Source organism: Lepisma saccharinum, chromosome 15 (assembly GCF_977018435.1).
Source record: "Lepisma saccharinum chromosome 15, izLepSacc3.1, whole genome shotgun sequence".
In the NCBI taxonomy this organism is placed as follows: Eukaryota; Metazoa; Arthropoda; class Insecta; order Zygentoma; family Lepismatidae; genus Lepisma; species Lepisma saccharinum.
The window spans coordinates 8,141,036-8,156,114 of record NC_139243.1 but is presented as its reverse complement, the minus strand read 5'-3'; the positions used below and the strand labels follow the sequence as shown (position 1 = coordinate 8,156,114).

Sequence of the window (15,079 nt, the reverse complement as noted above, 5' to 3'; positions counted from 1 at the left end):
CTGTAAAAAGCAATGGGAAAAGTATCTAAATGAAAAGTTACTTTTTGAAAAGTGACCTAAAGAATCAACAACTAATTGGTCCCATCATAGAAAACTTCTTAGTTTAGAAAAAGAAAAATACTGCTTTTTTAATAGTACCTATGTTAGATTATCTTTATCATAATAATACAATTTTTAGATATAACTTATAATTAAAATATAGTACATCCAATTTTACAATGCATTCACCTAGAGGGGCCTTCCTTATGGTGTAGTGGCAATGTACAAAATTACCTTGTAATCAAGGGATCCCGGGATTGATGCTTGATGGAGGCACATAGTAGTTCAGATCACACTTCGAACTGTAGGTCCAGTCCCGATTAGCCTATCTGTGAATAAAATGGACATGAAACAAAAAAAAACTAAAACTCATTCATCTAGAAATGCGAATGTATATATAATTAAAAAGAAAATGGCTTCTTTACAAGATTAAAATATTTACACAGACAAAAAAATCTTTTTTCTTTCATCCAGGAAGGAGGTTTAGCTGTATGGGAGGAGTTTGGATGCCCAGCCCAGAAGTTGGTGGTTGGGGTACCATTCTATGGCCATGGGTACGTGCTCCAAGATGCCAATCAACATGATCTTGGTGCACCTATTAATGGTGAAAGCAATGTTGGTTCATCATATCCAGAAGTAAGTATAAATTCTATTAATTTTATTTGGGTTATAACCAGAGTGATAGTTGTAAGGGGGGTGAGTGGAAATTCCCCCTCTCATTGCAAATTCTTCAGTACTTTGGGCCATAAATCCCTATACTTATTATAGACTTGATTATGCAAAATGTTCTGTTTTATATACAACTATACTAAAGGCTTTACTTGAATCGCCTGCAATGGAAACTTTTCAAATACCACACTGCGTATAATTTTAATAAATTCTGTTAACATTGTTAGTTATGACACTGTGAAGAAGAAATGCATTCTGAAATTTACTTGAGATTTGTGTAAATTATGGTTCAATATCACACTTATCCAGCAAGTGTCACATAGAAGTGTGTGGGGTTGCCAGAAAATTTTGTTAGAATGGACGAAATATTCTGTGGCCATAGCTATTAAACTTTTCTCTTCTTCCTTACTCTCCATATATTTTCCTTTCTCTTTCTCTTTCTCTATTTCTCTTTCTTATGCTGTTTTTCTATATTTGTCTGTGTGTGTATACTTTCTCTTCTTTCTTTATCTATTACTTAATTTTTTTTCTATGTTATTATTTTAAGCTTCCTTTCTCTCTCTCTCTCTTTCTTTTTCTTCTATTCTATATCCACACAATCTCCCTTCTCTTTTTTGCTCTTTGTTTGTTGTTGTTCTGTTTCTCTATTTCTCTCATTTTCCCCTCTCTTTCTCTCTCTCTCTCTCTCTCTCTCTCTCTCACACACACAGCAGTGGCGTATGCTGGTTCTAACGAGTGGGTAATCTCCGACCTTTTGATCCTCAAACTCCAAAAGTTTCCGTGCAAATTATGTCAAGCTCCATATTGGATTTAGGAATATTGTGTCGGAATGTTTGTCTTATTGCTACGACCACAATCAATTAATTCTCGTTATTGCAGTTTACTATACGTGTAGAATTTCAAATAATAAAACAAGACAGTATTATTATAAAGCTATAAAAAAACAGCCTGTGAAATATAAAATGAAAGACGTGCACTAGTGAAATAAAAACCCGCAATATTAATTTAAGTGCAAAATTCAACTTACTCCAGAACCCAATTACTTGTGCCATACCACATCCAAAGCAAAATGTTTGTCCAGTTCACGTCAATACGTGTCTGTGCGAAAGATTGCAGCTTAACAAAGGAAGTTATGTGACTTTTGGATTTTTCATGTTTAGCACAAGCGTTGCAAAGATTACAGTATCCCCCACGCGTCCATACATTCTTTTCAGCCCCGAAAAGTAAGCACGGCCAACAAAAATGCAAAGCTTATTAACACTTATACTTCCTGTCAACCATGGTGTTTTGTCATAATTTGCTTGCGAAAATGCCTCACATATTCCCGATTTTTGTCTTTGTGTGTAGAAATAAGTTCAAGCGATGACACTGGACTACCTGTATTAACAATTTGCAACTTCTCCTGAAAAGATCTTGTTCCAAAAGGTTTCACCAGCAAATCTTGTATTACATCCATTACCCTTTAACACAGCACTATCACGACAAACACTAACACCGAAATAAATAATAAACACGAAGCACAGCACGAAGCCAACGACTACACGCATTCAGTTCCATGCGCCAAACTTCTGTTGTTGTCTTCCTGGCTCAGAATGAAATTCCCCATGAATGATAAAAAAAAAATCACTTTCCGAGCTTGAAATATCAGGTTTTTAAAAGTTCGAATCATTGCAGGTCAGAGCCAGAATTTTATTTCGGGATGGGGATCATCCCTTATTAGCAGCCGCCACATAAAGTTGAAACAGTGGGGTTAGAAGTCCTGAAGATGAATCTCAGATTATTACAACGTATTATGCAAAGTGTTTAATCCTGCTAATGAAGTAAAATTAATTACCACTATACACTTTTTAAATTAGATATTTGTAGGATTTCGGGGATGGGGGTTTCAGCCCCCCCGAGTCCTCCACCTGGTTACATGCCTGATGTGCTTTTTCGTTTTATGTTTATTTCGTTCATCTTCATCACTATTAATCTAAACAGGCAGAATATAGCAACTTAAATTAACTAATATATATATATATATATATATATATAATTTATTTTTGATATATTTCCCTTTAAAAAATATTCAGTTCCATGAAAGAAGTATTCTCGCTGCTTTTGAAGATTAGAGAGGAGAAACAATTACTATTTTTGTAAATACAAGGATGTGGGGAGTCAGCAAATAGGTGCTTTAATTGCTTAAGCTTTGAATTTTAATTCAGTTTGCTTCATCTTCAATATTTAAGCTTTTCCCTTTTGATAAATTTATGTTCAAGTAACAGAAATCAGCAAGACAGAAGCAAATGTAAAGTGAAAATTAGCGTAGAATTGGTTTTCCCATGTTATTCAGTTTTCCTGTTCTTCGCACTCTACCGGGTATGTTTTCCCTAGTTCAGCGGAGGGAACGGGAAAGGCTCTGAAGGTTGAGAGTGTGATCGGTGGACTCTCACAAGAAGGAGCTTACCCTGGGCACGGAATCACCGCGCCTGAGAAGCAGTGTTTCCTCCCCCTCTTTCCTTTCACCTCCCTCCTCGCCAAGGGTTGTAAGGAAAGCGGGAGGAATGACGTCAGGGTGAGATTCCCTGAAGTTATTCCACCGGCTGGAGAAAGGTTCCCAGACATTCGGCGGCAAACGATTGGAAGTATTCACGCGCTGGAAGCAAGGAAATGTATGCATCGAAATTGGTTTGGAAGAATATTGTGAAGAAATATATATATATATATATATATATATATATATATTAAAAAAAGAAATACAGCCGGGTCATCAGCGATTACCTAGATGACCCAGAGTATACGCCGCTGACACACAGTGTCCTTCTATGAGTTCATGTGACTCTAGTTGTACTATAAATATTTTGAAAAGTTCCCATGTGGTCTATTTTGGCAGGCAAAAGCATGGCATAAAACTATTCACAATGAACTAGAGTCCACTCATGCACACTTTAACAAAGGCAGACATGTCAAGCCTTTAACAGAATATTCTTGTTTACATTATCACTACAGTGTTTGAAAGTGAAACTAATATTCAGTCATCTCTTTTTGCCAATTTCTTAAAGTAATGGGAAAAGTGCGAATGAAATATGGAAGAAAAATGACAAAGAAATCCATGCACTTCCTGTAAATGGTTTCACATTATTAATGGAAGTTTTATTTTTTTTATTTCAGCTTTGTTCACTCCTTCAAAATGATGATGGTTGGACAAGGGAATGGGACAGCTACGGTCTAGTACCATACATGTACAAAGGTAAGAAGAATATATAAAATTAAAACTTATTACAGTAATAGAAACCAAAGATTGGGGCAGAGTAAAATTAAAGTACATCACCTCAAACAAACGGAACAGGGATATATGTAAGAGGGTCTTGCTCCTTCCAAAAAATTAATTTGAATAATATGCAATAATTGGTTTCACAGAACTCTTTCTATAGAAACACTGAAGTTGTGCAAGAATATGTTTCTCAGGAGAAATCTTACTGTTCTCCTCTGAAACATTATCTTCCAATCTTAGAACATTTCTTTCCTAAATGTAAGACTGCATTACACACCTAAAACACACTGACATCAGTTAAGAGTGAATTTAAAAATAAACCTCATGGCTTACTCTGCAGGATGATCTGCAAGTGTGAGAGATTATCCTAAATGTATATAATCTTACAATCTTTAAGATCAATCAATACTTCAAAAGCAATATTTTTAGTACATTTGGGAAATAGAATTAAAATTTTCATTTAAAGAAACACAATGAGATTATCCAACAAAACATACCAAGCCAATGGACGATATTCAGTAAACAACTTCCCCCAAAATTATTTGTGCAAAATAATGCCTGCCACCATATTTATGGCAAAAATACCAGATTCTGCATTGAAAATATGCTGGTTAAGCATTGTGTGTTTGCCAAAATGATTCAGGGTATGATTATCATTATCACGTACGCATGTGAATGTATAAATTATCGCAAATTTCTTGCTGTAAAAAGGCTTCTCATATGCTTTCTTTAACAATGCGATTCTGTCTGCCAGACTTTGTGTGTGTATCTTTCCAAAGTGCACTGTGTGGCGATGTCAGTTGAATATCATTCATTGAGTTAACTTCACTAACTTAATATTACGATTATTACAAAAGGAAACATATTTTTCAAAGCTTTTAATAATTGTGCCTGTATTAAAAATTGTTCATTACATTTCTTAGATGACATATGGGTTGGATATGAGGACCCTGAGAGTGTTAAGTACAAAATGGACTTTGTAAAAGAGAAAGGCTACCTTGGTGCCATGACTTGGGCTATAGACCTGGATGATTACAAGAACACTTGCGGTGAAGGAAACAATCCAATGATGACTGTTATGTATGACGAACTGAAGGACTACACGGTGCCAGGAACTGTTTCCGTAAGTTCTTTTGTTACTACATATTGTATTTTATTATTTAATATTAGGGTTGAACTGATACCGATGCTGACATCACCAATTTTCACCAATACCGATGATTGAAAATTGTAATAATTAAAAGTTATTCAAAGTATAATGTGTAAGTATTACATCTAATTATATGCATCAATTTACCAAGATTTTTGCTTTAAAATATTCTAGCATTATATCAGAATATTAAATTACATGTTATATTATCCCAAAATCCAGTCTTTTCACACAAAACTGGTGCAAAATCGAAAGTAACTTCAAATTTTGCATAATTTCCAGGATAACTAGGCTTTGTGAAAGTGACACATGGCAGTTTTGCAGACTGTGGAAGATCAAAATGGCCGAAAAATATCTGCAGCTATTGGTAAATAAATTCCAACAAATTCTTTGCAATACTGATGGTATCAGCCAATACCGATACATCAACATTGGTATCGGCTCAGCTCTATTTAATAATACTTTATTAAATGCATTAGATACTTTCAAACAAGTTTAGTTGCTTCAGTCATGTTTTGAACCCTGGCCTCCACATAATGTATATCTTATATGTAGAGGCATATAATTTTTGTAAATAAAAAAGCAAAATTTCGGTATAAAAGCAGAGTCAATTTCGGGTTCAAAAGCAGTAAAGAAAATAAAATTTCAGTGTTATAGTGGTGAAAAATCGGATGAAAAGTGATATATAAAAATACATTTTGGTTTTAAAATTGTGAATATATTCCTAAATTTGATTTAAAAACTATACTTATTTCACTTCTAATAGCACATTTATGTAGTTAGCAGAGTATTAAGTTTGTTTTGTCCTCTAATTCCCCTTCATTGTTGCCATCTGTCTTCTCCTGGATTTCCCTATGGGCAAGTTCTCATTGTCTGCATAAAACCTATTTGGTTCTATGTCAATCCCTTGTGCATATGTCCTGTCTAATTCAGTCCTTATATAATTGATACAATTCTGTTTTATTATATCTTAACTTCAGAAATAACCCCCTCCCCATTTCTTTTATAATGTAGATAGTATTTTTTCAATACTTGGATCTACTCTTCAGTGTACTTGAGTCAATTATTTAGAGCACTTGAACCAACTACTGAAACAATACTAAACATGACAATTTTCTTTATTTTCAGAAATCTTAAGAAGACCTGTGTATGACACAAGGCAGCCAAGTTTGTCGAGGAGTACCAAGTTAATCATGAAATAAAATATCTTTAATACAAATAATACTTTTATTTTCCCTGTTTCATGTTGAATATTTTAGTAATTTCTCGATGGCATTTATTGTTTTGTCAACCTCACTATACTTGAATTACAAATGAAAGAACCAAAATTATTCTTGTGTGCTTCATTTGTAATCAGATTGAATTATAATGAGTTTGTATGCTGCCTATGTCGAATTTGTTAATAAAAAAGAGGTTTCCGTTACTTCATTTTCATTAACCTGTGGTTATTAAATGAACTTAAATCCAATTTTGGTTGCATGGTCCTTAATCACAAATATTTATGCTTTTTAAATGGAAGTCTACCCTAAAGGCAATCAAAATGGGATTTAAGTGATTGTACCAACCAAGGGCGTAGTTTGGTTAAGGGCTAGGGGAGGCTAAGCTCCCACAGAAGCACACATTAGCCCCCAAAACCCATGCACAAAATAATTGCGTAAAGGGAAACTTCATTGTGAAACTTGCATGTTTTACTCTTGTGATGTGTCAGTTACACTTAAGTAAAGAAGTTGAAATTATGTTTTGATGAAAATGCAAAGCAAGGTGCAATTTGTAGTGGGATGGGGGAACAACGATGTCACATTCAAACAAGAGTGGTGTCCAGAGTTAACATAAATGGAGCCTTTCAACAATGAGTTCCTACAATTGCATTTTCCTGAACATTAAGAAGAGAAGCTGCCATTATAGAGACTTGACTGGAACAGCAGTTTTAGTGGGAAAAGGCATCAGAACAAACAACAGAAGTGATGTTAGTTCACATAGATATGTACTGGCCCTCCTCCGTGGAGGTGCGGTCTAAGGCGCTATGCTTTGGATTCTGACTGTGGGACGGCATGGGTTCGAGACTGCCTGGGTTCAGTCTCTAGGTTCTCGGCTTGTATATAGGACCGGTGGCAACCCACCATCGTGAGGAAATTGGGAAGCTACGAGTGAGCAGCATAACCCGGTCTCGGAAATCTCCTATAACGGCTGGGGGTTCGAGGTGCTGACCCCACGTCACCCCATTACTGGTTGAAGATCTTCACACCTCTAGGTAGGATTGTGAGAGGGAGACTGCCAGTCGGGAGATCTGCCTAGGTCCTTCAAGGGCTGTCAAACCACAGGGTATTTTATATTTTAGATCTGCATTGTGTACACGTACACCAGAATGTCAAGTGAATCTTAATTTGCCGCGATCATGTAACAGTTGGGCTGAAAAGTTCGTAGGCTAACATAGTAAAAAATATTTTTTTGACAAAATTCGATTTTATTATTCAATATAGTTGCCTTCGAGGGCGATACAACGATTATAGCGGTCATACAATTTTTCGATGCCATTTTTATAGGCCTCAGTTTCGGCGTTTACCTCTTCATCAGTGCTAAATTTCTTTCCAGCGAGCATTCTTTTAAGGTCTGCAAACAGGAAAAAGTCACTGGGGGCCAGATCTGGAGAATATGGTGGATGGGGAAGCAATTCGTAGTCTAATTCATATAATTCTGCCATCGTTTTCATTGATTTGTGAAACGGTGCATTGTCGATTGTGAGCACGCGCGGCACCCATTTTGCACACAGCTTTCGCATGTTCAAATATTCATGCACAATATGTCCAACAGGTTCCTTTGATATTTTTAAAGTCTCAGCTATCTCGATCAACTTCACTTTACGATCATTTAAAATTATTTTGTGGACTTTTTTTATGTTTTCGTCGGTAACAGCCTCTTTGGGGCATCCACTGCGTGCATCGTCTTCGATGCTCATTTCGCCTCGTTTAAATTTAGCAAACCACTTCTCAACGGTTGATTTTCCTGGTGCAGAGTCCGAATAATGTTTATCAAGCCAAGCCTTGGCTTCAACAGTATTTTTTTTCGCCAAAAAGCAATGCTTTATTAACACACGAAATTCTTTTTTATCCATTTTTTCACAATAACAAAAGCTGCTTCACTCACAATGCTATATCTCACGAACTAATTATCCGGCAGCTGTGAAATTTATACACGTATCTTTTGAAGGTTAGTACTAAGTAAAAATCACATGGATTTAATTCTAGTAACGCCATCTATGAGTCAGCCTACGAACTTTTCAGCCCAACTGTTAGAAGCAATTCAATCTTGTGTAATTGCTTTATTAAATAGTGATAATACAGTGCTTTTCACGGTCAGTCATCTGTGGAATGGAGGCTAGCATGCCAGGCAGTGAGACCACATCTGCTGGCAAAATGTTTGTTTGATTTAGTTTATTTTACTTCACGTTTTGTGCCTCTTGGCTAATTTGCGAAGATGAGGATGAGTGATGAAATGATGAAATTGATGAATAGACATTCACAAACAACCAAGCCTGAGCAGGATTTGAACCCGGGTCCCTGGGCGTCGCAGCACGATGTGCTAACCACTCGGCCACAGGGTGCTGGCAGAATGGATGCAACATCCACATAATTGGAACCACTAACTATATACATTCATATTTACTATGTGGAATTACTCACAAGATTAACAATATAAATTACAATTTTACTTATGTTTTTTTTTTCCAAGTATGATAAGTTTTCTTCAATTACGACCCTTGATTCTCTTGACTATAGAAGGAATATCTTGACGAAGCAATGACTTTATGGATTGCTTATAACAACGAAACCTGAAGAAGAGAGAAGTTATCTCTCAAAATGTTGTAATTGAAGAAAACGTATCATACTTGCAAAAAAACGTAAGTAAAATTGTAATTTATATCACTAAAAATATAATGAAATAAACTTGTACAATTGCATTGACAGTTACAATTGTCACATAGAAAAGGCACAAAATAAGGATTAAAGAGAGAGATCATCAATATTTCTACAAAGAACTTTCTATTCCTCCAAACAGCATCCCCAGGGGATCAAGATTTGCAACAAAAATACAGGATTCAAGTGTACAGAGCATGAAGGAGAGGGATTCTCTCCATAATGAAATACATTTTGCAGCTGCCAATCAGAACTTAGCCTAGCTGCACATGAAGAAATTTCACCCATCACAGCTTATTCACACAAACTCAATAAAACACACTTTTCAGTCTCTCTGATTAGTGATCATGGAAAATGCTCCAAAATTAATTTTAAAAAGGTCAGAAATGATATTGCAATCAACAAAACATAGTGAACCTAATTTATTTTAAGACACAAGTCTGAGAGATGCCCAAAGGTATAACTTTTATTCCCATCCCCATTCTATTAACATACACATTAAATTGGTTGCTTGTTTATGCCAGCATGAAATATCTAGTTCCAGTTCATTATTTTACAATATTATGTGCAACATAAGCTACTTCTACCTCTGAATTAGTTGTCTCCCCAACCTCTGTGGAAGTGGTTATCACATTATGCTACAATGCCAGAGGTGCAAGGTTCGAATCCCAGTCTGGGCAGGGGTGTTTCTTTTTTTTTTTTCCGGCTTGACTAGGGTTTGATCTTAAGACCCTGCTGTTCCATACTAGCTATCAAGTCAATCCTTCACCAATTTCCACAACTGAGATATCTGTGCATGCTTCTGTCATTGCCATTGATCAGTTGAGACCAGGGTGCGAAATCCTGGGGGGGGATTTCCCCCACCAACAATCTTGACCTCAAAAATCCTCCCACCAAAAATTTCCGAGGGGGAGATTTGTTCTTCTAACAACAAAGTATATGCAATTAGAATTTACTTCTTATGCACTTTACTGAGGATAATATCAAAAACACACAAAATAGTGTGTGCAGAATGCTCTCTCTCTTTTTCAAGAGATTATTACTCTGTCTACACCAATAACAATATGCATGCAATAAAAGAAGAATGCAAGTCAAACATAATTATAAATTATAATAGTTTTGTATTAATACAAAAACTAAAGAAAAGCTTGTTCATAACAAAACTATTTCGTAATTTATTGGCATCTTTAACCAGTTAGCAAAGGAACTATTTTGCTACTTTACACATATCTGATATATGTAAAAGTAACTAATAAATTACTTTGTGTATTTAATAATAATGTTTCTTAAAATTATTTAGTAAATTAATTGACTTTTATATTTAATAACAATATAAATATCCATATCATAATAATTTATGTATGTATATATGTGTGCGTGTGTGTATATAAATATATGGGGGTGTAAGATCTTCTTCTCCCACTAGTCTTCAATGATTGAGACAACCAATTCAAAGTGGTGAATCTTCTTACTCAAAAAGATAGATGACGGCTCTTCCTACTTTGAACCAATGTTGTAAAATGCAACCCGCAACTTCAAATTGCAAGAAGTCAGGGGTCCCAGGTTCGAATCCTGACCTGCGCATGGGTGTTATTTGTGCGAGTCCCTTCATCAATTTCATATCATCATCACTGTTGCGATTGGCCAGAAGTGACAGAAAAGCAACGTAAAGAACCTAATTCAATCACTCAATCAAGAAAAATGCTCATGCTGTTGGCACACACCTCTGCTCTGGGCAGTGATTATATATTATATTAAATGCAAGCGAAAGGTAAGCACAGCTAGCACAGTGCCAACGCGGAAACACTGTTTCCATATCGATGTGATTATGGTAAGTTAAATACTCCCTTATTGTGTTTTGATCTGTTAATTTGGTTCTAAGTGAGTGCACGTCCTGATTAGAGTACTTGCAATAATATACCTTGTGCTCTGGAGTATCAGGTTGGTTATGGCATCTTATAAATTTTTCTTCTTCACTAAGGTAATTTCCATACAGGCCATGACCTGTCAAGAAGTGAATAAGTCCTTTGCTAGGATTTACATATTGGATTCTTAATCTCCCTTTAATACTTGGGATGAATTCATATGTTCTTCTTCCTTGTTTTGCACTACTCCACTCCACCTGCCATTTTTTAATTAAGTTTAGTTTAATATATAGTCAAATTTCAATTTTTGCATCGAATAAGTTCTTCTACTTTTCCAAACTGTTATTTCTGAAACCAATAGTTTGAAGCTCGTCTTAGTATTTGCAGATCTAATGGCCAGACTCCGATAATTGGAGTTGTGCTAAAGGCTCCTGTTAGCCTAATGAGAATTTTTCTTTGTGAACTTCTTAATTTGTTTATGATTTTGATTTGTTTGGCCATTGCTGCCATGCACTGGCTCCATAACCTATGATAGCTACAAGTATCGGGTTATGATATGTTCTAATGATGCTCATGGGAAGTCTGTAATTGCTTATGCCTATGGTTGTTATTTTATTAATCGCCGATGCTGCTTTGTCACACATTATGTTTATATGTGAGGTAAATTTGAGGTTGTCTGTTACGTGTATTCCTAGATATCTGGCTGTGCCTGGTCTCTTGATGGTTTTGTTTGAAACTTTTATTATTGGTGATCTTTTCAATTGTCCCTTTAATATTAAGATTTGTGTCTTCTCCAGGGCCAGTCTCAGCTTGGCCTCAGTGCACCATGTTTGTAGCATTTCAATGGCTATTTTGGCTTTTAGTTCAATGTTTATTCTCTGTTGCCTTCTATCATTATTAGCAGATCATCTGTGTATGCTATCACTGCCGTCACCTGAGGAAGTTCTTGAAGGGCTTTCAGGCCTGGTTCCACACTGATGTTCCACAGTTCCGGTCCGAGCACCGATCCCTGAGAACATCCCTTGGTGATTCTCTTCGTGATAGTTTGATATGGACTTATGAGACTGGCCTCCCAATTTTTGCAATAATCCTTCAGTGTTAGGTATTGGTTTTTAGGACAACCCATGGCGCCAAGAACTTTAAAGATGTATGGCCACCACAGGTTGTCGAATGCTCCTGAAATGTCGATAAGTATCGATATTACGTATTTGTACGAAGAGTTGTGCACAACTTGTTGTAATTTGCAAATGGCATCCTCTGTGCTTCTCCATCTCGTAAAGCCATACTGGCAGCCAGAAAGTCCGTTTATTATTCTTATGTCTCTGAAACGTTTTAACAGTAGTTTTCTTGTATTTTTCCCATCATATATAGCAGACATATAGGTCTGTATGATTTAGGATTCGTTGGATCCTTGTCCTTTCCTTTTCTGATGATCACCACCTTTGCCTTCTCCCAGCTAAGAGGTACCCTACTCTGTATCAGACACACATTATATAACTCTGTTAGATGTGATGTGTTATTATGTGAATTGCGTTTTGAAGAATTTCTGTTGCAATTTCGTCAGGTCCAGGTATTTTTTTCTAACATCCTATGCAGTCCATGCGGAAAAGTATAATTTCAGGTGCATGCTTGCCTGTAACTGACACATTGAGGCTGGCCTCCACCTCCCGAAGAGTGCCTATCGTGCACGAACACGTGACGAAACAGTGGAAGCACCAAGGAAACACAGATTACCACAGAGCTTATTGAAGCAGCATTTCAAAGGAAAATTCAGAGAACGTCGGGTGTGGGGCACAACCAGCTGCTAACAAGTTGCAATTGGTTGCCATTATTACAATTCTAACTGAAAATAATGCATGCAAGTTAGTTAAGTGTTTGATTTTTTATGATTTAAGTTTGGAGCTTTCAACTTTTTTGTAAAATCGGTTTTTGCAAAGTATTAGCATCAGAATGTGCCTCACACTAATCCCAATTCAAATAGGGAAAGTATTTTATTACTTTGAGGAGAGGGAAAATATTAATTGCCATACTCCGTGCTGGTATTAAGGCATTTCTTTAATGATTACTAACATAACTACAAACATGCTACTTTTAAAAGGGTGTGAAGTACACATGAAAACATATTGAGAAACATTTCATCATTTTATAAAACGTATTAAATTTTTTTTAGAAAAAAAAAGTTGCATGCTAAAGAAGAATTACATGAATGAAAGAGTTAAAAAATAAATAATTGATTGATAGATTTAGTTTATTTCACTTGGCTTTTCTGCCGTTTTGGTTAATTGCGAAGATGAGAATGATGACATTGATGAAGGGACATTCACCAAGAACACATATTCCCAGGTGGAGATGTGAACCCGAGGCCCCTTATTTATTGGGCAATGTGTGGTTAGTGTATCGAGTCCCATTGCTGCTGTTTTTTGGCTTTTGAGATCGGAGCACCTCCATTTAGTTGAACAAGTTGTTTAAAGTATACTTTATTCTCAGATATGCTAATCAAGACTAGACTAAAGTGGAGTCTGAACTACTGTCAATATGCCTCCACAGTGAATCGAATGAACCCTTGATTGCAAGGTGACAGCGTTAATCGCTACGCTATCTTTTCTTTTCAATTCCTGTACCGACGTTTTTCAAACTGAAGTCGATACAATTCAGGCAATATGGTATATTTTAACATAAAAAAAAACGCTTCTTCTAAAAAAAATTCAAAGCTCCCCCCCCCACTTCCTCCATCCAGATGCCTGCGCCAACACTTGCAGCAACACCACGCTTTGCTACTGAGCATACTCACTTAAAGGGATAATCCATCTGTGATTTCCAATCAGTAAGAACAACAATAAATGACAGAATTGTACACTAAAATTACAGAATATCATAGAAATATCAGATCGATAAAATTGTTGGTAACATTATTGATACAAAGCAAAATGTCATTATTGGTTGATATAACACATATTCTGTACCATAATCATGTATGGAGCAGAGACCTATGCAATAAAAGAGAGAAAAAGTAGTAAGGTTCAAGCAGTAGAGACGAAATTCTTAAGTGATAGAGAAGACCAGAAAAGACAGAATAAGCTTGTTTGAGTCTTAAGCTCACTTTATGCACAGACAGGCTAATCAGGACTGTACATACACAGTTTGAAGTAGGATCCGAACCACTATGTACCTCCAGGTATTAAGCCTGAGGACTCCTTAATTACAAGGCCATGTGTTACCACTACACCAACAGGGAGGCCTGGAACAGATTAAGGCATGGGGATATTCAACGGAGAGTGGGGGTAGTAAAACTGCAGGGCAGAATAGATCGGGCTCAGGTTCGAATCTCAGGCAGATGATCTGGACGAAGACTTTTTCCATTCATTTCCCTGTTTCTGTGTGGCTCAGAGGCCCACCCAGCATTACCTGGGAGTAAAGGTGGCCCAGCGGTGCTGATCCAAACTATGGACGAGATAAAGAAAGCTCTATGACTCCACATCACCCCATATGCCTTCATGGCATGTGTGCACATGTACAGGGGTAAGTTTACCTTTCCTTACCTTCATAAATAATTTGCAGTTGGAATGGGATATAGTAAACACTACAACACTTTACGACACACATGGCAAAAATCTGTTGCTACAGGGCTGAGGGCTCATGCCATGGGTGTCGAAAGATGTAAGGAGGGGACAAGATAAGGGCACCAAAAAAGAGGAGATTATTGAGGAGAGTAGAAACCCTTAATTTGAGAGGGAAGGGGGCACCATAGACATCTGTCCTCTCACAACAATGTTCTTAATCGACAACTGTTACTGTTCGATGCTTTTGCATTTGTTTAGGTTATTTGCATTTGGTTACTTGGAAAGGCCAAATTAAAGGGAGAGGCAGAGGGGGCCATCGTCCCCCTCTCCTGAAGAGGAGGATAGGATGATTGGATGAAAGTACCCTGGCTGGTACTCGACTATTGAAAGAAAGATCTTGAGTCAAACCACTCAGGTGACTTGAAGAAATTCAAAATATGAAGAACAAACATCCTTTAAGGATGGAAATTAAGATCTAAAAAAAGATTAATCCATGAAAACAAAAGAGTTTTGCATTCTTTTGATAATTACTCATCCTGTCATTTGAAAAGCTGGGAAAGCCAGCAATCATTTGACATGGCATAAGCTCTGTAATGAGATACTTAAAGAAATGCTCTCACAGACAATTG

The 15,079-nt window shown here is 36.5% G+C and overlaps 1 protein-coding gene across 1 annotated transcript in view; it reads left to right on the top strand.

Annotated features, from left to right (window-relative positions):
- The window catches only part of LOC145999558 (endochitinase-like), a 32,614-nt gene extending 26,247 nt beyond the window's left edge, over window positions 1-6,367 (top strand). The window contains exons 6-9 of the mRNA XM_083136565.1: window positions 514-675; window positions 3,859-3,937; window positions 4,885-5,084; window positions 6,240-6,367. Of these exons, the coding sequence (XP_082992691.1) occupies window positions 514-675; window positions 3,859-3,937; window positions 4,885-5,084; window positions 6,240-6,248 (450 nt within the window). The 3' untranslated portion in view covers window positions 6,249-6,367. The remainder of the gene's footprint in view (window positions 1-513; window positions 676-3,858; window positions 3,938-4,884; window positions 5,085-6,239) is intronic.
- The last annotated feature ends 8,712 nt before the right edge of the window (window positions 6,368-15,079 follow it).